Source organism: Canis aureus, chromosome 14 (assembly GCF_053574225.1).
Source record: "Canis aureus isolate CA01 chromosome 14, VMU_Caureus_v.1.0, whole genome shotgun sequence".
In the NCBI taxonomy this organism is placed as follows: Eukaryota; Metazoa; Chordata; class Mammalia; order Carnivora; family Canidae; genus Canis; species Canis aureus.
Genome location: NC_135624.1, coordinates 46,258,243 through 46,284,819, shown reverse-complemented (window position 1 = coordinate 46,284,819; position 26,577 = coordinate 46,258,243). Strand labels below are relative to the sequence as shown.

General features: G+C 36.2%; 1 protein-coding gene across 1 annotated transcript in view; it reads left to right on the top strand.

The window, feature by feature from the left end:
* The window catches only part of GABRA4 (gamma-aminobutyric acid type A receptor subunit alpha4), a 218,039-nt gene that overhangs the window by 112,300 nt on the left and 79,162 nt on the right, over positions 1–26,577 (top strand). Inside the window, exon 9 of the mRNA XM_077847917.1 lies at positions 14,250–14,305. Coding sequence (XP_077704043.1) covers positions 14,250–14,264 — 15 coding nt within the window. The 3' untranslated portion in view covers positions 14,265–14,305. The remainder of the gene's footprint in view (positions 1–14,249; positions 14,306–26,577) is intronic.

The following is a 26,577-nucleotide window of genomic DNA, read 5'->3' as shown; positions in this document are numbered from 1 at the left end:
ATCCCTGAGTTAAGCCATTCATTTTTGTATTTGAATACATCTGTCTTTCATTTTTAACTGTGTATCTGTATCTTATTCTATGGCACATAAAAATACCATGTATTAATGTACCTAATTATATATAACACATCTTATATAGAGGCTAATTCTATGATAGCTCATTCAAGACTATGATACAGTCTTGTAGAGGTCAGACATGAGATTTAAAAAATTTCTTAAAAATCCTCACCTGCGGGTGGCTCAGCAGTTTGGTGCCTGCCTTCGGCCCAGGGTGTGATCCTGGAGTCCTGGGATCGAGTCCCGCATCAGGCTCCTTGCATGGAGCCTGCTTCTCCTTCTGCCTGTGTCTCTGCCTCTCTCTCTCTCTCTCTGTGTCTCTCATGAATGAATAAATAAAATCGTTAAAAAATCCTCACCTGCATTTAATAAGCTAACTAAATTAATTATAAGTTAATATGTACTAGTTAAATTAGATTATGACATTGAAAGATTTAACTGTGATAGTGGAATTTATTTTATCTGCTATAAGTATTATTTCTACCTCTCTATGAGACTATGAAGGAAGAGAAGAGCAAAAAAAGTGCTAACTGTATTTTCTTATTCCTCTGCTTTTTCCAATGACGACATTGGTTTTTCAGGGCTTTTCTTCTGTGCACTGAAACTTTAATACTGCATACATTCTGAAAAACTCTTTGTTTTGATCAGTTTTTACTTCTGTTGCTCTCCCACTGGGAAATTGTACTCACTCTTTGTTTAATTTAGCTGTTACATAAATATGTTGAAATGCTCCACTATTTCAGTTCCTACTGTGAAAATATTTTGTAAGCAGCAGTATTAAAACACTTTTTCCCCCCTCCCAGCTATATAGATCATAGGAATTTCAAATCGGCAAGAGAATGTAAAGCTTAGAACACCTCCTCAGGACACCACTGGGGCTTAGAAAAGCAAAGGGTAAGCCCTCAGTTCACCTTGAGGAAGAAGAACCTCAACCAGGGCCCAGTATTCATGACTCTCAATTCAAACTGGTATTTAAATTTTAAATAGAAATGAGATTTATATGATGTTTGTAAAGCCAGATAAAGTGGATTCCACTGAAGTAGTTGTTCTGTACCTCATAATCCGATATTAAACTATGTGGTATAATTTTATTCTCCTTGGGGTTGTATGGGGTAAGTATTGTTGTTACCTCCTTTTCACAGTGGAAAATCTAAGGTATAAGAAAGGTTAAGTAACTTGTTGTAACTTAGATGGCTAGTGATAGCCAAGATGAGATTTTTTGACTCTTGCTGTCAGATTTTAGCTCTTGTGCCTTTAACCACTAGGCCACCTTCCTTATTATCATCTGCTTATCTTCTGTATTCTGGTTTTCATGTGTCATGTGTGTAAGAACTGATATAATATTGAACATTTTCAGTCTTTCTACCTGTGATTACTTGAACTCTTGAACTTTAATTTTTACAGTTAAAGGTTTCTACCCCTGTTACATAATTCTGTCAAACCATATCACCATTGTTTGAACTACTTCTATTCCTAGTCACCATTTGACCTATCTTTGAAATTTTGAAGTTACTACATTTGTGATTTTCTTCCACTGCAAATAGACCTTACTGACACTTGCCTCTTTAAAAAATAAAAATAAATAAATAAATAAAAATAAAAACTTTAGCTACAATAACTTTGGATGAGTACAGAAATTGTTGTAATAGCTTTGCCCCAAGACTTTTCTCAGTTACTCAAAAAACGTCTTTTCCAAAAAATAGAAATTGGAAAAAAAAAAAAACCTTCCAAAGTCATTTTGTGAGGCCAGCATTACCTTGATCCCAAAACCAGACAAAGACCCCACTAAAGAGGAAAATTACAGACCAATATCCTTGATGAACATGGATGCAGAAATTCTTACCAAGATACTAGCTGATAGGATCCAGCAATACATTAAAAGGATTATTCACTACGACTGAGTGGGCTTTTTCCTAGGCTGCATGGGTGGTTCAACATCTGCCAATCAATCAATGTGATACACCAAATTAATAAAAGAAAGGATAAGAACCATATGATCTCAGTAGATGGAGAAAAAACATTTGACAAAATACAGCATCCTTTCTTGGTGAAAACCCTCCACCATGTAGGGATAGAGAGAACATGGCTTAACATCATAAAGCCAATATATGGAACACCCACAGTGAACATCATCCTCCATGGAAAAACAGAGCTTTTCCCTTAAGATGAGGAACCTGACAAGGATGTCCACTCTCACCACTGTTTTTCAACATAGTAAAGGAAGTCCTAGCCTTAGAAATCAGACAACAAAAAGAAATAAAAGGCATCCAGATGAGCAAAGAATTAGTCAAACTTTCACTCTTCACAGATAACATGGTACTCAATGTAGGGAACCCAAAAGACTCTACCAAAAAATTGTTAGAACTGATAACAGATATTCAGCAAAGTCCCAGGATATAAAATCAATGCACATGAGTCTCTTGTATTTCTATATACTAACAATGAAGCAGCAGAAAGAAAAATCAAGGAATCGATCCCATTTACAATTGCATTAAAAAAAACCGTAAAGATACCTAGGAACAAACCTAACCAAAGTGGTGAAAGATCTATACTATACTCTTAAGCTATAGAACACTCATGAGAGAAATTGAAGATGACCCAAGGAAATGGAAAAACATTCCATAGTCATGAGTTGGAAGAACAAATATTGTTAAAATGTCTGTGTTACCTAGAGCAGTCTACATATTCAGTGCAATCCCTATCAAAATACTGCTAGCATTTTTCACAGAGCTGAAACTGTCAATCCTGAAATTTGTATGGAGCCATAAAAGATCCTGAATACCCAAAGTAATGTTGAAAAAGAAAACTACAGCTAGAGGCATCACAATTTCAGACTTCAAGTTGTATTACAAAGCTGTGGTCAAGACAGTATGGTATTGGCACAAAAATAGACCCATCGATCAGTGAAACAGAATAGAGAACCCAGAAATGGACCCTCAACTCTGTCTTCGACAAAGCAGGAAAGAATATCCAATGGGAAAAGACCGTCTTTTTCAACAAATAGCGTTGGGAAAATTGGACAGCCACATGCACAAGAATGAAACGGGGCCGCTTTCTTAGGGCATATGCAAAAATAAGTTCAAGATGGAAGAAAGACCTAAATGTGAGATAGGAATCCATTAAAATCCTAGAGGAGAACACAGGCAGCAACCTCTTTGATCTCGGCCACTGGCAACTTCTTGCTAGACATGTCTCCAAAGGCAAGGGAAACAAAAGCAAAAGTGAACAATTGGGACTTCCGTGAGATAGTAAGCAAAGGAAACAATCAGCAAAACTAAAAGGCACCCTACGGGATGGGGGAAGATATTCACAAATGACATACCAGATAAAGGGCTAGTATCCAGAATTTATAAAGAGCTTATCAAACTCAGCACCCAAAAAATCCAGTCAAGAAATGGGCAGAAGACATGAACAATCTCCAAAAAAGACATGCAGGTGGTCAACAGAGACGTGAAAAGATGCTCCTCATCCCTCATTGTCAAGGAAATGCAAATCAGAACTACAACGAGATACCACTGTACCCCTGCCAGCATAGCTAATAGCAGTATAAGAAATAACAGGTGTTGGCGAGAATGTGGAGAAAAAGGAATCCTCTTTCACTGTTGGTGGGAATGCAAACTGGTGCAGTCACAGTGGAAAACAGTATTGAGGTTCCTTAAAAAGTTAAATATAGAACTATCTTACCATCCAGCAATTGCATGACTAGGTATTAATCCAGAGGATATAAAAATAGTGATTGGAAGGGGCTCATACACCCTAGTGTTCATAGGAGTAATAGCTCACAGATGGAAAGACTTCAGATGTCCAACAGATGAATGGATACAGAAGAGATTGTATTTATATACACTGGGATGTTACTCAGCCATCAAAAAAAAAAAAGAAATCTTGCCATTTGTAATAACATAGATGGAACTAGAAGATATTATGCTAATAAACAAAATAAGTTAGAGAAAGACAAATACCATATGATTTCACTCAGGTGGAATTTAAGAATGAGAACAGATGAACATAGAAGGGACAGAAAAATAAGATGAAAGCAGGGAGGTAAGCCATAAAAAACTCTTAATTTTTGGAAACAAACTGAGGGTTGCTGGAGGGGAGGTAGAGGGAGGGATGGAGTAATTGGGTGATGGGCATTAAGGAGGGCACTCGATGAAATGAGCACTGGGTGTTATGTGCAACTGATGCGTCACTAAATTCTATCCCTGAAACTAGTAATACACTACATGTTAACTAATTTGAATTTAAATAAAAAATTAAAGAAAATGTTTCTTCCGCTAAAAGTAGTTTGGGTTGTCAACTATTAATTTTACCTTTTCTATGTAAGGAGTGTCTGCTAGGATGAAAAACTGTGCACCTTCTATTCAAGAGAGAATAAATCCTGTTCAACTTTTTAATGTCCTTTTTTTTTTTCCTCTCCAAAAGCTCTAACCAGGGATGCCTGGATGGCTCAGTGGTTGAGCATCTGTCTTTGGCTCAGGGTGTGGTCCTGGGGTTCCAGGATTGAGTCCCACATCGGGCTCCCTGCGGGGAGCCTGCTTCTCCCTCTGCCTATGTCTCTGCCTCTCTCTGTGTTTCTCATGAATAAATAAATAAATTTTTTTTAAACAAAAAGCTCTAACCAGTGCTAGATGAAACATTATAGGAGGAGATGAAAGGAGTGGAAACTAGACTTTGTAGTTGAGGAATAAGACAAAGGAGCAACATGCCAAATAGTTAAGTCCATATAAGGTATTGCTGAGCAGTAAAAATCAGTGCCCAAGTCCTCTAGTGCTGAGCAGAGGTGAGGGGTGAAGTACAGTCGGGACATGCAATGTTAGTCAAGGGCTTTGGAAGGAAATCTTCCCCAGTCTTGTCCTGTAGTCATACCCTCTACCTGCCTATTATCCCTCCATCACCTTTAGAACTTGGAGGAGCAGGGATCCCTGGGTGGCGCAGTGGTTTAGCGCTTGCCTTTGACCCAGGGCGTGATCCTGGAGACCTGGGATCGAGTCCTGTGTTGGGCTCCCGGTGCATGGAGCCTGCTTCTCCCTCTGCCTATGTCTCTGCCTCTCTCTCTGTGTGACTATCATAAATAATAATAATAATAAAAAGAACTTGGAGGAGCAGATAATTCAAAATGTGTGTTTGTGTATACATGTATAAATATATACATACATATGTATGATTTTGTTTTCATGATTATAAAACAAAACCAGACTTAATGGTGAGATTTTATGTCTATTTTGCCATATGTTGTATATTGTTCGAAAGCATCTTTTAATACCTTCATTATGTTTTCTTCTGTGGTTATTGTCATATTTTTGCTACTTTCTTTTCATTTTAGTTAGGAATAAATATTGAGCATTCTTATACAGAACTATTTATTTTAATAATGAATTAAAAATTATGATTATTTTTGATAAGTAATACTTTGTTAATTTCTTTGGGAATAAATCCTAGATCTAGGCTTTATAAATTAAATGTATAAGCTTTGGGGATCCCTGGGTGTCTCAGTGGTTTAGCGCCCGCCTTCAGCCCAGGGCATGATCCTGGAGTCCCGGGATCGAGTCCCACATCGGGCTCCCTGCATGGTGCCTGCTTCTCCCTCTGCCTGTGCCTGTGCCTCTCTCTCTCTATGTCTATCATGAATAAATAAATAAAATCTTAAAAAAATTAAAAAAATGTATAAGCTTTGAAGAACAACAAAAATTTTGATTTTTCTTATGACAAAGCACATTATATAAAAACTTTAGAAAATATAAATTGACAAAATGAGAAATAAAATATAATCTTATAACTAGGTTTCACTCTCTCTATAGTGTTTATAGGTTCATATTTATTTCCCATTAAAATGTTTCTGTGGTTTATCTTACCTAACTAGAACAAGCTATCTTTCCAAGTCATTAATTTTTTCTAAACACCCCCTTTAATGGCTTTATAATATTCTGTTTTTTAAGACCATATTATTATTTTGATGACTGCCTTTTATTGGATATACGAGTTATTTCCAATGTCTTATAACAATTGTATAATAAACATCTCTTGCTACAGGTTGCTGTATGTTGTTCCTGATATCTTATATTTAGTTATTCCTTTCACAAATATGTTTTGCATGTCTACTATGTGTTAAGACACTGTTTTGGCACAGAGAAAGTAGTCTCTAACCTCAGTAAACTTATAAAGTAGAACAGTGCTGTCCAGTAGAACTTTCTCAAATGATCGAAATGTCTGACTTGTCAAATGCAGTTATTTAATAATTAGTTTCAGTTTCAATAGCCATATATGGTTAGTGGCTACTATTGTCTTAGGTAGAGCAACTGTAAAATTTATTCATATTCTCAACTCTGCCAGCTGTCTTAACTTTTGAGCACTGTTACAACTTTTGTGGGATTCATGCTGAGTTCCTTTCATGTAGTCTGTAAAGAGAAATACCTTGAATAATTCTATTTCAGAGGCTTTACTAAAATCAGTAACACTTTTTTAAAACTCAGTATAGTAGGTAGCCAGTTAACTAAAGTAAATGTGAAAGCTGCATATTAATGTATGTTGATGCATGTGTTAATGTAGATTGTACTGTATTTGTTCCAAATGATTAAGAATCACTAAAAACTTAGTAAATCTAATTTAAAAATACATTCAGTATATTTTGTTGTTTTGGTTTATATGGTTTAATTTTTTTTTGGTTAAAATAATTTTTAAAATTATTTTTTTTTATTTTTCAAGTTAAGCAGAGTTCACTTGAATTATCTGCAAGTAAGGCACTTCATTCTTTTACTTTAAATTTTCTCATTCCACCTATATGAAAGCCTATTGTTATATAGAACTGCATGTAACAAATATATGTTCTAGAATTGAAATGGAAAACAAATCCATAATTTGTAAATTAGAGTCAGTTGAATTAAAATATACCATTAATGACACTTCTATGGGTATATCTTTTTGTGTAACTCTATTGGAATTATAGTGATATTTTACATATCCCCAATGTAAACCAATACAAAATCAGAACAAAGGAGGAGATAGGGAGAAGCCAAAATAGAATATAAAATAAAAATAAACCTAACTCTATTACAAATAAATCATATAACTACATTAAAAAGAGTAGGGAAGGGGGATCCTTGGGTGGCTCAGCGGTTTGGCACCTGCCTTTGGCCTAGGGCGTGATCCTGGAGTCCCAGGATCGAGTCCCACATCAGGCTCCCAGCATGGAGCTTACCTCTCCCTCTGCTTGTGTCTCTGCCTCTCTTTCTCTCTCTAATATACATAAATAAAATCTTAAAAAAAAAAGAGTAGGGAAGAAAATAGCCAAAGTTACTGTGGAAAACAAGAATCTTCACTGGATACTGTATGGCTAAAGGCAAAAAAAAAAAAAAAAAGTACATAAATGCTGTGATCTAATTAGTAAAAGTGTTTCTCTAACAGGCTTGGTATAGCAAAGCATGTATTTTTATGCATCTTATGTATACTAGAATTTTTATGTATATACTAGAATTGAACAAATACATTTTAGATAATGAGAGCTGGGTTTTCTCACTGTTGTAGAATGAAGTATAAATAAGGAAAAAGGGGAGGCTAAAATGAATCCTGTGATACTGGATGCAATCAAAGGTATCAATATAAACTCATTGTGTTTTTTTTCCTATTTTAACCAATAAATATTATTTTAGTAATATCATGAATCACTTTTGAAAGAAAAAAAAATAATAGAAAGTTTGGGACAAAAAGCTTGTCAAAAACCCCAAAAGGTATAGAAATCACTTTCAGTGATTTAAGATACTTGAGACAATGAAAGAACCATGGAAAAGGAATGAAGCAAATCAGGCCAGGGTTGAGGGAACAGACACCCATTGTGTCTTGCCTGGAACCATCTAAACTATTAACAAAAACCTCTGGTACTCAGAAGCCTAGTGCTGCCTTCTTTTTTTTTTTTTTTTTTGTTTTTTTTTTGTTTTTTGTTGTTTGAAGTTGAGTTGACATACAAGTGTTAGTTTCAGGTGTACAATAATAAGTGATTCAACAATTAGATACATTACAAACTTTATTGTTTTAATATGTATTCAGATAGATTGGAGTGTGGGAAGATAGCCAAAATGGGTAAAGGGGAGTGGGAGATACAGGCTTCCAGTTATGGGATAAATAAGTCATGGGATAAAAAGCACAGCATAGAGAATACGGTCAGTGGTATTATACTAGCATCGTATGGTGACAGAAAGCAGCTATACTTGTGGTGAGGATAGCATGAGGTGTAGGGTTGTTGAATCACTATGTTGTATACTTGAAATCAGTGTAACACTGTGTGGCAACTATACTCAAAAAAAAAAAAAAGAAAGAAAAAGAATACAGTTCTTGTTATTCACAATGGTTATGATCTATGAAGTCACCACAAACACTGAGTTAAACAATACTGAACCATTGCTCCTAGGGGCAATAAGGATTAAGTTCCTCCAAGCCTCTGTTCACAATAGAAGTCCTGGAGAGGATGTAGAGAAAAGGGAAGCCTTGTGCACTGTTGGTGGGGTTGTACACTGGTGCAACCACTATGGTGTATAGTAGGGAGGTTCCTCAAAAAATTAAAAATAGGACTACCATGTGATTCAGCAGTTGTACTTTTCAGTATATACCCTAAGGGAATGAAGTCATTTCCATAGGGAGAGATTTCTTTACTCCCATGTTTGTAGAAGCATTATTTACAAAAACCAAGCTGTGGAAACCATTCTTTAAGTGTCTGTTGATAGATGGATAATGAAAATATGACAGGTATATTATACATACATACGGTATAATACATAAAATATTGTTCACTCATAAAAAGGAAGGAAATTCTGGCCTTTCAACAACATGGGTGGATCTTGAGGGCATTTTGCTAAGTTGACAGAGAAAAGACAAATATGTGGATCCTAAAAAAAAAAAAATGAACTTATAGAAACAGAGTAGATTGGTGGTTGCTGGTGTGGGATATGGGGCAGGTGGATGGGTGATGGTGGTCCAGCGGTACACCCTCCCAGTTGTAAGTTCTAGAGATCCAAAACACAGCATGATGACTATAGATAATAATACTGTATCATATGTGTGAAAATTAGAGAGAGTAGATCTCAAATGTTCTCACCACACACACAATGTTAAGTATGTGAAGTGATAGTTGTGTTGATTAACTGGACTTACTGCGGTAATTATTTCCCAGTACGTAAGTATATCAGCGTACTACCTTGTATACCTTTAACTTACACACTGTTATGTGTCAGTTATATTTCAGTGAAGCTGGAGAAAAAGGGTAAAGGTATTTTCTTATTTGAATGCAATTTGGTTTCTATGGAACTGCAAAGTCAGTGCTCTTTGGATGACACCCACCATCTAGGATCTTGTCTTGGGCCAAAACACCTCTCTTGGCAACAATTCTGGTGCCCTCTGTGTCTGTATTCCCAAATAACTTGCATACCTTTTTCTTTTTCCTGTCACCATTGTGTCCCTGCTTAATTTTCTTGGTATTGTTTAGTTCAGATTCAAAGAGAAAGAAATAGATTGACCCTAGTAATTCTTTTCTGATTGGACCAGTCCTCATCTACTGTCACAGGAAAATGTAATGGATTCACTGCCCTTGGATTAGATGCCGATCCCAGGTCCAGTGAGTTCTGGTCTTGTGGGCGCATAGACACATGGTGTAAAATCTGGCTGCCTAATGATGGCATTCATCAGGGATCCTGGCTTCAGCAGCTTGCTGTAGTATTGGCCGGCTATGTATTTCATCTATGTAGAGTACCGGTTTGTTCTCACTCATATAACATTGGTAAATAACTATACTTCTTTACAATGTTAGTAATTGGTTTACATTTTTGCAGTGTTTTACAGACTACAATTGTGTTCACTTACATAACTTCATGGGTGGGTGGGGGATGGGGTGACTGGGTAACGGGCACTGAGGGGGGCACTTGACAGATGAGCACTGGGTGTTGTACTATATGTTGGCAAATCAAACTCCAATAAAAAAAATACACAAAAAATAACTTCATGGGGGATGGCACAGTAAAATGAAGTAAATAAAGCCTTACCCTAGTGGAGGTAGAAAATGGTACTAATATCGAGTAGGTTTTTCATGTGAGACGTCAGTACTATGATAATACATTGTGCATTTTGGAAAGCATAGGAGATTTTGTTTATTTAACAGCCTTTTCTTTCTGGCCTTGAAATACTTATCAGATTGTCTTAAAAATAATTATCCATGGATATATGCATCAGTAATACAAAGAGTGATAGTAGAATTGCAGTATAAATTTTGGAAGGAACTGTATGTCTCATTCAATCCAATACCTTAATTTTTAAAATTTCAAATCAATTTATCCATCTTGCGTAGGACCATTAAGGGAGATACGTGCTCTGATTTTTGCTTTAATGATCCTTGTAATAAATACTTAGAATTTACCACTCAGGAAAAAAATGTTTTGTTTTGTTTTGATAAAATGAAATACTTCATTTTGTTGGAAATAAGGTTACACAAATCTGTATTTCTTTGTGATAGCTGTGGAAAAGCATAGAGCTAGATTTAACTTTTAAATAGTAATAAGTGAATATTTTAAAAAATGATTATTGTCTCTAATTTATTAAACAAATTATTGAGAGAAAACTACGATTTAAACATAACGTAGGCCCTTTTTATTTGGCTGTAGTTTGTGTCTTTCTATCTAACAGTATATTCACATTTGTTTGTCTTAAGTGTATAGTTCTATTTTCATGCAAGCTGCCTCAGTCATTTTGGAAAGTAGCTCTTCAGCCAAGTAATGCTTATTGAGCACATACTATGTGCTAAAAGGTATATTAGTAAAATGCTAATATGAGTCTCTAAGGAGAAGCTTACATTTCAAATGAGGATAGGCAGAAAAAAAGGAGAATGGGAAAGCTGTTGCTAATAAAATAGGTTGAAACAACTTCATGCCATGATCTAGTCTTATACCTCCCCTTACCCCACAGTGCCAAAGACATCGCTAAGAATAATGAAGACTGCTAACTTGAACAAACTGGAACATAGTGATTTAATCTTTTAGCCTTGATGACAGACCAAAACCTGGGGAAAAGCTGATGGTACAAGGGGCAAAGAGTTGTATTGCTAGGTTGGCCAGAGTGTATGTAGACCAAATATATTATAAATGTATAGTGTATATATCCAAACACACACATACTATACATATAGTGCACACATATATAGTAGGCAAAGTAAATGTAGATAAATACACACATACACGTAAGTAAAATGTATAGAGAACCTACATAAAAGGGACACATTTTGTATAGTATCATTTTTATAGAATAGGAATTTTGAATCTTCTTTTACCATTTTGCCCCTCTGTGTACCTAAGTAAATGCTCAATACATCTTCATTGCATTAATAAATAGAGAAGAAATTGTGTTCAAAGCATTCTAGGAAAATAGGATGATCACTATAGATAAGTCTAGATAAAAGCTGAATGCTAATCACATTACGGCATAACATAGCCTTTGATTGTGTGACAGCGCTTTATAAATAGTGTAAGTTTGCATACAAATTATACAGGTACAAAAAGCATCAGGGCAGCTTCTTTTAGTTATAGTTAGTTAATTCAGGGCCTTGCACATAATACATGCTCATTAGATTTGGTTGTATTGATTTAAAAAAATAAATTACAAGCCAATCTATGCATGTCTAATAACAATGAAAAGTTTAAAAATAGGTTATGTGAGCTACTTAGTAATTAAAATGAGCTGACTTTGATTAGTATTAAGTGTTAGCCAGTTTTGAAATACCAACTTTCAAAGCCTTACAAACAGCGAAGTAGCACAACTCTGGCACTAATTGGGTCTTCCAGGGAGCCTAATAAAACTGATTTTCATTTATTTGGTGGTGCCTCTTAACCATTTTCTCTTCAGAAAGAGGCAGGAATGGAGGGTAGCTCCTGGCTTCTTGTGTCCCTTTCAGTGGTGATTAAGTATGAGCCTCCATCAGGTCAGCCCACTCACCTGTCACTTTGCTCTATGTCTCAGATTTCTCTGAGGAAGCTGGTAATAAGCCTCTTGGAGAAATGCTTTTCTGTTGGGTTTCTTCCTGCCTCACTGACCTCTTTTATTTGGTTTGTTTTTCCTGGCTCTTTCGTCTCTCTCTGGCCTCTAAATGTTGTGGTAACTCAGGGGTTGTGTTACTTTTCTCTTGGTGCATGACAAATTACTACAAAATTAGTGGTTTAAAACAACACATTTATTATCTCAGTTTCTTTGGGTGAGAAGTCTGAACACAGCTTGACTCCATCTTCTGCAAGTCTATAGGTGTCAGCTGGTACTTGAGGTTACCATTTGAATGCTTGACTAGAGAAGGATTTCTTTCCACGTTTACTCATAGCGTTGGCAGGATTTATTTCCTTGAGGCTGTAAGAGTGAGGGCTTCATTTTCGTGTAGGCTGGAGATGCCAGGTAGAGGCTCCCCTAGTTTTTGGAGGCCACCCTAAATTCTCTGCCAGGTAGGTTCCCCAGTACTGCTATTTGTTTCACAAAAGTAAGCTAGCTGGGGGAAAACTCCAATGAGATTGAGTGCTATAATCTTATGTAAGGTAACAATGTAATCACAGTATAATTCATATACATCCTGTCACATGTTACACTGAGTTAGAAACAAGTTAACAGGTCCTGTTTGTATTCTAGAAAATGAAAATCATACGAGGGCATGACCGCCAGGTGGCCTCGATGGTGGAGCCACCAGAGTCGGTCAACTTTAAGGCTCCTCTGTCTCTGTCCTCTTTCTCCTCTATATCATGGCTTTAGATGTAGTCAGTGAGTGGACAACCCTCAATTTTGTAGTTAAGGGTTTGATCTCCTCTAAACTTAGCACTGACTTGGCTAACTGCTTTATATTGCTCCTCTTGGGTTTGTCTAATAGACCAATCAAGTCACATATCCAAAGTCAAAATAATTATTTCCTCCATAACCTGCTTTTCCCATTCCCACTAAATGGCAACTGCATCCTTTCCGTTGCTCAGATTAAAAAAAAACAAAAACAAAAACAAAAAAACAACTTATGTCATCTTTGACTTTGTTTTCTTGTACCTGCCATCCAGTTTATGAAAACTGTTACACAAATTTGCCATGTTTTTTTTTTTTTTTTTTTTGGTTAGTATCTGTGTCTTCAGGTGGCAAGATTTTATCTAAATTATAGGTCACCATCTAAGCCATCTAAATTGATGGCTTCCTGGCAACATTCCAGTCCTAGTGGGGAGCAGACTCTTATCTCTCTTTTCTAGTAGCAGGCTCAGGGCTTACTTCTAACAAAGTGGGCCACAGAGAACCCCAAACATCACTCCTCTCTAACTTTGCTATTGACAGAAACTTATGTGGCTTTACCATATGCCGGATTGGTTCAGGTCAGATGGTCCCCTCTTATCAAACAAGGCTTCGTTTGCCTTGGTGAACCTCTTGGTAATTGTTTCACTCCAAAGATCAAGAGGGAATAATGGAGGTAACAGCAGTCACCTGACTGCTAACATACTCTTCCTGCAGGCTTTTCTCCTCCCTAGCCTGACCTCTTTTCATCCTTCCTCTTCACATTGTCAAAAATTGTATTAAAATCTACTTCTGTGTAGGCAGGACTTCCCATCATTCACATATACTTTGATCTAAAGAAATAGATGAAAGAAATACTTTTTTAAATTGTAGTTTTACTTTAAACCTTACTCTTGTTCTACAATGAAGAATTTGTTCTTGTCAACAGGATTTGAGACCTTAGTATCGTCGTGAATTCATTTAGGGTGCAAACAGTTGGTAGGTCCATTCTTGTTTCTCTGAACTCCCTATCCTAGGTAGCAACCTGCTGTCTATTCATACCTGGTTAATCTTTGTTTAGAACTTTTCCTGTTTCAGTTTAGGCACAGGTAGATGATGACTCATAGAGGCAGCTGGTAGAAAGAAGGGGATAATCTTAACTACGTGGGTTGGGAGACTCAGTTTACAAACCTCCTCTAATACTGTTGGAAGACTGGTAGCTGTGTTCCTCTTTCACAAATTTTATGATTCTTTCCTTTTGATTTTAGGTTGTTATTTAAAGTTTAATCAGATGTCATTTGTATAAAAATATTTACTATTAACAGAGCAGTAAATGGTGACTTTTCTCTGGGTAATATAGCCCAAACTTAGCTTTTGCCTTTTTTGTTTTTTAATTTCCTTGAAGTCTCACACTGATTTTCTAATTATATTTTTAGGAATCTGAATCTTGAACTTTCCGAAGAGAGGATCTGGGCTTCAGAGTTCTTACCAGGTAATGAGAAACTATAGAAAAGGCCCATACCACTCAGATGAAAATTTCACGGTGTGTGTCAGTTTTAGATGATCCCCTTTTTATGGTGTGTGTGGAGGGGGTAGGGGGTCAGGGGACTTGAAGGTCTGGTAGGAAATTTTGCAAAAAATAAATTGGGCAGTGAAACCATTTTCAAAGTTTTATGTACTCCTAAGCACTCTGTTGACTATTGAGAATCAGCATAACCACAGAAAGAATAAGAGACAGATGCCAGTCTAAATAGACAAATGTTTCCAAAATAAGATGTTTCCTATCAGCAGAAAATGTTTTACTTGATAGACTAACTTGATAGTCCTAACAACGCAAACATTTTGGATGTAAAAGAAAATGTGTGTGTTGCCAGCAAACATTTTCAAGAGATAAGCACTTGTTGCGAGTACTGCATGCCTAGAAAAAAATCTCATTTTGGCCAACTGAGACCACCATGTGTTTTAGAAATATGTCATCCATCATTTCAGTGTTAAGAGCGCCCCCTGGTGTGATTGTGGAATTATATATTTATGAGAAATTTAGACATTGGTTTTTAAGATCTATTTGCTATTAGTTGGTGATGGGCCTTTTTAAATATTAGGTTGATTTGATCAGTATGATGTGTAACTATCTAGAAATACGCTTTCAATTTTTTTATTTCCCTAGTTGATTGTTATATCTGGAGTCAGTTTAAAAGTAGAATTTGGAAATATCTAATCCCTAAAATGCTTCAGTTCAAGATAATGGGAAATAATATATCACTTAGTAAGTGTGAAATTACATTCTGAAAAATTTTTATAGCATAATCAAATTCTTTGCTGGTAATAACTTTGTTAAGTGGAAAATTGCTGTGAAGTTTCTTTTTGGTAAACTCTTGGGCATTTTAATAATTAAAGATGAAAGTTCAGACATTACATTTTGTTTTTGAAATATACATCATGTGAAAAGTAATTCAGGTTTTTTTAAATTCAGATTTTAATATTCCCTTCTAAGCAGCTCCCCTATAGCTATAGAACTTGCGAATATATACATAGTAATTCATCCATGATGCATAAATAGAGCTCTCTTCTGTCCTCTGAAATCACCCCCTTCCCCACAAATTCTTATTCAAAACTGACAACAAAAAACTGTCATTTTCATTACATTTAATTTTTAGTCTTTTGGGAATAATTAAACCATCTTTGCAAACTGAAAGTGTACATAATATTCTAAATTACATTTCTATAAATTGGATAATTGCAATTATATTTCCTCCTACTGTCTCTTCTCCAGACTAATTATCTTGGTTGTCTTAACCATTTCTCATAGGTTCTGTGTTCTAAACTTGGTCATGTACAGGGCTGTAGTACTGAATTGTTTGCAGTAGACTGCTTTTGCTTTTGTTTTCTTCTGTATGTTCCTCTTTCATTTAATTCTGAAGCTGTAAGCTCAGCACAGTATTAACACTAAGTCCTGGATATTATATCTTCTAAGATGTAGAATAAAAAAAAATCGGAGCAATCTACTATCAACCACAGTAGATCTGCATTTGAATCCTGGTTCTCATATTTATTAGCATCGTGACCTTGAACAATGACCCTCTCAGAGCCTCAGTCTCTTCTGTAAAAGGGATATTGGAATCACTCCCCTTGAAAGATGTTTTAATCCATCTGTTATGTTAGTATCTATTTCAGACTTATTTATGCCAGGTTTGGGGCTGGGTGCCTCACAAGCATTTATTTTCACAATAATTCTGTAAACTAAGTGCAGTCATTTCTCTATTTATTGTTAATGAGGCTAAGAAATTTCTCTATTTATTGTTAGAAAGGCTAAGAAACCTGATAAGTGCAAAAGCCAAGATTCTAATTGAGATCTCTTTGACTTAAAGTTAGCTCACAACAACTCTACTATGTATTTGCTTTAATCATACTCTTTCCGCTAATTTGTTGACCCCATAGCCCTTAAGGTCCAATAGTCTCCAATGCATGAACCTAGAGGAAACAAATCTGAAAAAGAAGAGATGGATTCTTTAATATGGCTACCCTTGTCTGGAAGCCAGAATTACTGTGGGCACTGTTCATTCTAATGTGCAGTTTTTTTTTCCTTCAAACCAGGCAGTGCATTAAGGGAGTCCTTGTTATTAGCATGGCTGAGCTGGTAACAGCAGTGATAAGAACTATTGAGTTAGTGAACCTTAAGGCACCTTTATGCATAAAATAAAAAAGGATAATATAATGCTAGTTTTAGAAACTGTCGCATGCTTTCAACTCCTCACTTGGGTTGGTTTTCTCTGAACCTGGGACCGTAATCTATTCCTGGATATCTTGCTCTTCTATTGAAGCATGGATTGGCTTTGTGAAGCCTGCATCATTTTCCTTATGGTTTAAGAACTTTTATCTGGTATTTTAGATGTCATATTTTATTTTTTAATTGCTACCGAGGCCAGTGTAATAAGTTTCTCATTTTGTTAGTAAGTTGTTTTAAAGGTTTTTAAGTGCCTCACTCTGGAAGCACGGTCTTGATCAGACCTGTTTTTTGCTTAATAATATCTGGTTTATATTATTCTCTAGGTCCTTGAGATTTGCTCTAGGATCTAGGCTGTTCAACCATGATCCAAGACTACATTATTAGGTTTCTCTATGGCAGAGTGACTATTTTCTTGGTGAGGTTACTTCATGTTGTGCTTGGGTCAGATGTATAGACATTGCTATGAATAGGTGTGTATATTATGTCTTAATCCAAACATATATTATCTATAGGAAAACTGTCTCCATCATCATTATTTTTTTAGATTATTATTATTTTTTTTATTCTTGAGAAACACACACACACACACACACACACACACAGAGGCAGAGACACGGGCAGAGGGAGAAGCAGGGTCCCTACGGGGACCCCAATGCAGGACTGGATCCTGAGATCCTGAGATCACTCCCTGAGCCGAAGGCAGGTGCTCAACCACTGAACCACCCAGGCGTCCCCATCATTATTTTTGTTTTTAAGATTTTATTTATTTTTTTGAGAGTGAGCGCATGAGAGGGGGAGAGAGAGAGAGAGCGATCACAAGCAGTGGGGGAAGGTAGAGGGAGAAGCAGACTCCCCACTGAGCAGGGAGCCTGATGCAGATCTTGGTCCCAAGACCCTAGGATCATGTCCTAAGCTGAAGGCAGACATTGGACTGACTGAGACACCCAGGTGCCCGGTCAGTCATCATTATTGAATCACTGAATGAGTGAAGAAAGGGAAGTTGTCTTATTTTTCTACTGTCATTTCTATTCCATCTCTATACTTGCTTTTCCTGCCTGCCTCCCACCTCCAACACACACAGCAATTGGTAAATATGTTTTTTAAACTTTTACTTGTTTAATGTCTATGGAGTCTCTCTCTTTCTCTCTCTCTTTTTTTCCAATTCCTCTGGTATTGTTTTGGGATTGGCCTTCATATTTTTCATTTGAACAATTGGAATAGTCCTTTAACTGAAATCCCTCTTTCCACTGTTATCTGTTCCCAGTAAACTGTGGCACCAGGAAAATTTTACTAAAGCATGAAACTAATATGAGTTTAAAATAGTTTAGTGTTGGGACTTCTGGGTGCTCAGCGGTTAAGTGCCTGTTTTTGGCTCAGGGTATGATCCTGGAGTCCCGGGATCAAGTCCCACGTTGGGCTCCCTGCATGGAGCCTGCTTCTCCCTCTGCCTGTGTCTCTACCTCTCCGTCTCTCTGTGTCTCTCATGAATAAATAAATAAAATTTTTAAAAATAGTTTAGTGTGTCATTGTCTAAAAAGACCCTTTCGTTCTTGCTTACCTCTCTTCTAATTTCTCTCAGTACCATTGCCTTTTGCCATTGAATTCTGTGCTTTTGTACCACTAAAAATCTTAAAAAATCCCAGAATATTTTTTTACTTTGTTTGCCTTCCTATGCCTTTATGTATTAGTACTCTGTGCCAGTAACATCCTTCTGCACATCATTTGGTGAGCTCCACTTTCTCTTTCTGTGGCAACTCTCTCACTGGACTCCCACTCCACAAACACACACCCCATTGCAGTTAAATGCCTCCTCAGTGGCCCACAGCATGACACTGTGCTCACTTCTGTTACTGAAAAGTTCAGTTCAAAGTGGGCAGCTTGAAGACAATTATGTTATTTTACTCAGCGTATCACAGTGCCAGATATATAGAAAGTGCTCAGGAAAACTTTATTTGTGAAGCCTATGAAGAGGCTGGATAAAAAATAGAAAGATACTATATTAGGATTCCCATGAAGCTTATGCCTCAGTAGGGCTTAAAGCTTACACATCAAAATGTCTGACTGTCAGCCATTACTGGGCGGGGTGGTGAAGCAGCCTTCAGTTGATTTCATAGGCTCTCCTTTTATTTACATTGACTCTCTTACGTTTGTATTTTTATTTACACTGACTCTCTGCTAGCACTCCTTCTCATTAGTTTCACTCTGACAGAGGTTTCCTGTGATTTAATAGTTATTCTCCTTTTCTTCTTATGGAGTCCTACTATTGTTGTAAGCAGAAAAATTAAAAAAGAAGAAAAAAACACAAGCCCCTAATTTTCTCATCCTTCTTGTTATTATGCAAAACAATCTCCTATAATTCTGTCTAGTGAAATATAATCAGAAATCTGATGGAATTTCTGGGAAGGTTTTGCTTTCTTGATACAGCAGTCATTTTGTCTTCTGGCCCTTTCTTTCTTCCTTATTTGCGGAAGCTACACATGGTGACAGGAACTGGAACAGCTACCTTGTAACCCTGAAAGGCCAGGAGAATTACTTAGATTTTAGACATGACATCCTTGAACTTCCAAATTGATACCAGTAATGCACTTTACCATGGAATTCTCATTATGTGAGAAGAATTTACCATGTTGTTTCAGCCGTTGTTATTTGCAACTGACTCAGTTCTCTAACATACTAGTATTACAATTAAAAGAAACATATGGAATTGAACCTCTAGGGGTGCCTGAGTGGCCCAGTTGGTAGAGAGTGTGACTCTTGATCTCTCAGTTGTGAGTTGGAGCCTCATGTTTGGCATTGAGTCTACTCCCTCCCCCCAAAAAAGTTAGTATACTAGAAGTCAATAGCTGAAGTTTCTTACCTGCCCACCTATATTTATGTTTCTCAGATCAGCAGCTATCTTGGACAGTAAGATACAAGGACTGGAATGCCATTCCTATGAGATGGCTTACAGTCTTCTGGGGGACAGAAACAATATTAGTTACAATATAGGATCCAATATAAGATAGAATATGGGGCAGCCCCGGAAGCTCAGCGGTTTAGTGCTTCCTTCAGCCTGGGGTGTGATCCTGGGGACTGGGATCCCTGCATGGAACCTGCTTCTCCCTCTACGTTTGTCTCTGCCTCTCTCTCTCTCTCTCTCTCTCTCTCTCTCTCTGTCTGTCTCTCATGAATAAATAAATAAAATCTTAAAAAAAAAAGATAGAATATGTAGTATGGTAAGTACCACAGTAGTGTAGGTAGAAAATCCTAAGGGTAAGCAGAAGAGACTATTTGCAATATGCTCAAGCTTTTCTGAAGATAGTAAGATTTTTGAAATTATAGAAATGGATCTGTCATCTGGGATTTCAGGCACCCTGAGCAGGACTTAAATCTTTGTGCTTTTTCTGTGAGACAGTCTAGGTGGTCACTTTTGTGTGGCAGCCTTGCTGCCTCATGGTAATAATTAAAATGAGCACAGTTGAAGAGACTAGGGACGGAAGCCACACTTTGAACTGCTGACAGGCTATCTTTGGAAAATCAAATTGGTGAAAAGCAGTCTGTGGAGAAGGAGAGGCAAGAGATGACACAGGAAGTTGCCAAAGATTCTGTTGACATACAGACTAAAGCGGCAAGCCAAGAGCTGTAACAAGGAAGGCAGTAAACAAGAAACTGAAGCTCAGTGGCTGAAAGGCAAGAGTTAGTTAATGGAGAGAGACATCAAAACATCAGGCAGTCAACAGCCTGGAACAGACTCACAATGAGGGAGGTGGGGGAGCTGGGGAACAAGCCTCCTCAAGAGAGCACAAAAATAGGCTGCTCTACTCCGGGACTCTGGGCAAAGTCTGTAAGGAAAGCCAGAAGCAGACCATAATAAGGGCACTATTTATAAAACCACAGAGACTCAAAGGAGTTAAAATGAGAAAACGATCTTGAAATAAAGCATAAAAAGTATAATCAGTTGATGTTTTGAAAAAGCACGAAGTGCTCCAGAACCTGCTTCAAAAAGAGGGTCCAGGGATATTGGCATTGATTTCAGGGTTTGATTTTGAGGTGATTTTTTTTTTGGTATGGATTTTGAAATGAAAGAAGCTTCAGGAAAGGCAAAATCAATGTAGAATAAAATGTCTGGGATTGGGCCAGGTGTCATTCAGAATTCTCATGTCTCAGGATAAGCTACAGAAAGAAATTTGAGTACATTACCATTTCTTCTAACTGTACCACATGGGGTTTTCCAGAAGATGAATAAGAGGAAAGCTGCCAATGATCCATATTCGAATAATGACTGACCAACCGTCTCCAGTCTACCACACACTTAAGAGAAGCTATAAATACCAGTAAGGCATCAAGACATGTTTGTTCCATCACATAATAGTCCATACGTTTACTCTACTCAGGATTAAAAAGACCACATTATGCTTTGATGGCTGACCACCAGGGTCTGATAGAGAATTAAATACTTTTCGGTGGCACAAGTCCAGTCTTCCTGAAAAAGCAAAGAACAACTAACATTGATAACAAGTATTTTGGCTCCTGTGACCATACTCCCCATCTGCACTCTTCATCTAATGAAGAATGCTAATTACCTACCTCGTCTAATGAAATTTGACAGTGGTTTTCTCAAATATGTATATATGCATTTTATATATCTTATATCTGAAATGTATTAAGTCACTTAAAATATTACAGATGATATAAATTATTTTCAGTGTAAGATCTAGGAGTAGTTTATTCATGATTTTTTTTTTCCTTTGAAAGTGTTGCCTCTGAGATAGCATGATTTTTTGGCATGATTTCAAATGCCATAGAATAGGGATGGTAACCTAAATACCTTTTAACTTTCATAATTTGATGCCTATCTAGAATATGTAAATTCACTAAAATTTTTTGAAACTGTTTTGGTTATAGTTGGCAGGCTGCTTGCTTGATCTGTGAAACATAGTAATATACTTCAAAGAACATACTGTTTTCTAGATTTGTGTTTTAGGTATCTAGGATTCAGTAAATACTCATGTTTACTTTTTCCATGTCTTCTTTGTTTATAGTTATTTCAGTTTTTCAACCTCAGTCTTTTGGAATGAATAGTTCTGGCCTATATTGTCTTCATTTATAAATCTTATTATTATTATTGTCTTTCTTATAATCCTACCTTGCTCTTTGGTGTTTCTGAATTGTGGCAACAAGCAGCATGAGGCAGTATAAGATAAAGCAGAATGTTACAAAAATCCCTTCATGGATATTTAATTGTCATTACTTTTCTAAGAGCCTCATCTCATCCTAATGATGAATCCTTTTCCCAAAATTATATATTCCTGATTATAAACAAATGTATGATTTAGTGGGCCATTAATATTTGATGACTATGACTTGAAGATTGCATTAGATTTCCAAAAGAGATCAGGGGACTATAATAATCAAAAATTAGTTATGAATCTGCAAAGGAGTCAGATTAAAGAGTTTTTCTTTTTAAACTTCCAGTATCCTGCTTTGATTATTTATATAGGAGGGATTTTCTTCTGCCAGTAGTTTTCTTCTCTAGAAAACCCAGGTTAATTGTTTTCATTAATTTATATCTATAATCACATGTTTGGATTAGATCTTATTTTTATATTGCACAGGTTCCCCTGTGAGTCTGATGCACACCAGTATATGAGGACACTCTAAAAAACTTAAGAAAAGTATGCAGAGTGATACTTTTTATAATGAGATGATATTTCAGAAATATGTTTACGTTTCTGTGTTGACTTCAAATTAAATGTGGTTGCAAAGTATGTGCTATGGACTGAATGTTTGTGTTCCCTAAAAATCAGTTGTTGCAACCCCAACTTCTGATGTGATGGTATTAGGAGGTGGAGCTTTTGGGAGATGAAGTTTAGATGAGGCCAGGAGAGTGGAGCCCTCATAATGGATTGTCATCAGGTGTATAAAAATTATAATTAGGAATAAGGAGAGGAAGAGACCAGAGCTCTGTGTCAAGACACAAGAGTTAGGACATACTGCAAGCCAGGAAGAGAGCTGTCAGCAAGAGCCAAATTTGCCAGTAGTTTGATCTTTGGACTTCCAGTTTCTAAAACTGTGAGATATAAATTTCTGTTTTTTATGCCACCTAGTGTATGCTATTTTGTTTTAGCAGCCTGAGAAGATTAATACAATATTGGAAGACAGGGACAATTTGTAAAATTTCAGATGTTTTTCTAACTAATTAAGATTGGCTCCTAAACTCACAGATGCCTTCAAGTTTCAATAAAGAATAGTAACCAAATGGCCAACAGTAGGCATTACTGAAAAGGTAATCTTTTAGGAAATAGAATGTTTGGGTAATATTGTGCAGATATTTTCTGTAATTAAATCGTAATATAGAAAAACTTTTTTAGACAGAATGCCTAGAGAACAGTATTCTTATTTAATTGAATCTTTTTTAAATTGAATCTTTGATAGAAGTCAAGCTGAATATTTTTTGTGACTCTGTTGAAAATTTTCTTCAACTAATGTTATCTTTATCTTCTCTCCCCTAATACAGTGATAACCAAATCTTTCTTTGCATTTGGAAACTTCTAATCTGAAGCAGATTTCTCATTCTATACTTTAAAAAAAAATTATTCATGAGAGACACAGAGAGAGGCAGAGACACAGGCAGAGGAAGAAGCAGGCTCCCTGCGGGGAGCCTGATGGGGGAGTCCATCCTGGAGCTCCAGGATCATGGCCTGAGCCCAAGGCAGATGCTCAACCACTGAGCTACCCAGGTGTCCCTGAAAAAGACTGTTTTAAATCCTAGTTGCTAAGAGTATTTTTCAAAACCAGTCTTTTTCAGTGGATGAATTTATAATGAAAAGATTGACATTTATTTCATAGTAGCCATTGGTCTGGACAATGATATAAAAGAGGATTTAGGAGATTGACATGGTCTAAAATAAAGTATTTAAAGTTTTATCCTGATTCTGCACACTACTTTTTGAGATTAATATAGATCTAAACATAGTTCTATCTATGGTTTATGTTCTCCATATACCATTGTGCAGTACTAAGTACCTATTCTGTGCTGAGCATTGTGTTAAATAGTTTACACACACACAGTCTCATTGCCATAAGTTTTATGTAACTTCATTTTTGTAACAGCCCTGGTAAAATTAATACATTTGTGAAATTAACGTGAGTTGGGACTATGTGTGTTAGTATTCATAGCATAAATTAAAAAATTGTTTTATTATCAAATGAAATATATTTTCTCTCGTTGTTGTTAGTTAAGCCTGTTATAATACTGGAGAAAATAAAATCAAAACTCAATTGAACTCTCTCAGAATTGAGATGCTTAAGTTACAAACTATTGGAAGCATTTTAGGGCATTTTAGAATCAGTAGAGAAGTGAGTTCATCAGCTAGATAAATACAAATTAATCATCATTAAAATGGCAGTAGTTACAAACCACTTTCCATGCACTTTTAAAAAATTTAAATTCAGTGAATTAACGTATACTGTATTATTGGTTTCAGAGGTGTAGATCAGTGGGTCATCACACTTACATAATGCTCAGTGCCCATTACATCATACACCCTCCTTAATGTCCATCACCCAGTTATCCCATCTTCCACCCTTTCCCCTCCAGCAGCTCTCAGTTTGTTTCCTATAATTAAGAGTGTCTTATGGTTTATCTCTCTCTCTCTGATTATGTCTTGTTTTATTTTTTCCTTTATTTCCCTATGATCCTCTGTTTTGTTTCTTAAATTCCACAAATGAATGAGATTGTATAATAATTGTCTTTCTCTGATTGACTTATTTCACTTAGCATAGTATCCTCTAATTCCATCCAAGTTGTTGCAAATGGCAAGATTTCATTTTTTTTTGATGGCTGAGTAGTCCATTATATCTATATCTATATATCTGTATATCTATATCTATATATTTATCTATCTATCACATCTTCTTTACCCATTAATTTGTCAGTGGACATCTGGGCTCTTTCCACAGTTTGGCTATTGTGGACCTATAGTGTTGCTATAAACATTGGGGTGCAGGTGCCCCTTCGGATCACTACATCTGTATCTTTGGTATAAATACCCAGTAGTGTAATTGCTGGGTCATAGGGTAGCTCTATTTTCAACTTTTTTTTTTTAAAGATTTTATTTATTTATTCATGAGAATATACAGAGAGGAGAGAGAGAGGCAGAGAGACACAGGCAGAGGGAGAAGCAGGCTTCACGCAGGGAACTCGGCGTGGGACTCGATCCTGGTTCTCCAGGATCATGCTCTGGGCTGAAGGCAGTGCTAAACCACTGAGCCACCCAGGCTGCCCTATTTTCAACTTTTTGAGAAACTTCATACTGTTTTCCAGAATGGCTGCACCAGCTTGCATTCCACCAACAATGTGCAAGGGTTCCCCTTTCTGCACATCCTTGCCAACATCTGTGGTTTTCCTGTTAACGTTCGCCATTCTGACTGGTGTGAGGTGTATCTCCATACGCTCTTTTTAAAACATTTTTTTTTATTGTGGATATATAACATAAAATATCCCATATTTAAGTGTATAATTTGGTGGCATTAATTACATTCACAGTGTTGTACAATCATTTGCTTTCACTATTTTCACAATATTTTCACTATTTTCCAAATCTTTTTCATCATTCCAAAGAGAAAACTATACTCATTAAACAATAACTGCCCATTTTCCCTTCCACCAAGACCCTGGTAATCTTTGATCTACATTGTGTCTCTATTATTTTTTGTTTTTTGTTTTTGGTGTCGGTTTACTTCACTTAGCATATGGTTTTTGAGATTCATCTATCTTCTTATGACTGAATAATTCTCCATTTTGTGTATATGTTGTATTTTGTTTATCCATTTATTGTTGATGGACACTTTGTTTCTACCTTATTATTTTTAAGGTCTCTATATATCTTAAACTAAGACCTTTTCATTGAACTGAGAACAGTTGAAATACTGTTAGGTACTCTTTCCTTTGGAAATCCAGGCCTGTACTGAAGTCAACATGCTAAAGTGAATTTTTGTATCAATTCAGTATTGTTCTACCTAAATACAAAGTGAGCTAAATTATTGTCTAATTGATATGAAAAATTGTATAGACATTTATTAATTAATTTTAATTATGCAGTTTTCTTGCTTTAGTTTCAATATATGTATATTTTTCAGACTTCAAACATTTTCAAAGACTTGAAAAAGTTCTTGCCCTAGATACTAATGGACTGGTTTAGTAGCTGAATTTTCTTTAAGGAGCTATATCCCACACCATTTCTTCAGTAAAGGTCATTTCTTTTACTTCTTCTAAATCTGTAAGAGGATTGGGCATGCTTCCTGTCCCAAAATGCAGCTATCAGACTATTTTTCCACTTCTACTCTCCTGATCTGTTTTCTTTAGTGTGGGTGAATGTGTGTGTGTGTGTGTGATGTGTTTGTGTATCTCAAAACGGTTACTAGGTTTTTTCTTATTTTGAAAGCAACCCATTTTCATCATGTTTACAAACTTCAGTTTGCTAAGTTTGCAATTATAAACAGTGTTGTAGTGAACAACTTTGTACATACAGTTGTGTCTGTGGGCAAGTGTACCCGAAGGTTAAAAAAAAATGTACATTTGTAATTTTGATAGATGCTTCCAAATTTTCCTGTATTTAAGTTCCACTGTCATGCACATTGCCACCAGCAGTATGTGAGAACACCCATTTCATAACAGTGAGTTATTAAATTTTGAGTCTTTACCAATTAGGGAAAAGAAAGATGTTCTCAATATATTTATGGCTTTTATTTCACTTATTATAATTGAGAAATTTTTCATGTTTAAGAAGCACTCATATTTCCATTTTCATAAGTTACAGTTAATATACTTGCCCCTTTTTCTTTTGAGAGATTTTTTTCCCCAAAGGATTTTGATACTGGCATATTGCTTGTGATATACAACTAATATCACATTATTATTTTTCTCAATTAACTTGTCATTTGATATTATTCCTCTAGGATTTTGTCATTCATGATTTTTTAATACAGTTTTTTGTTTGTTTTGGGGAGGTCTGGTTTTGGTGAGCAGAGTGACTTCTAGGTAAGATTATTTAAAA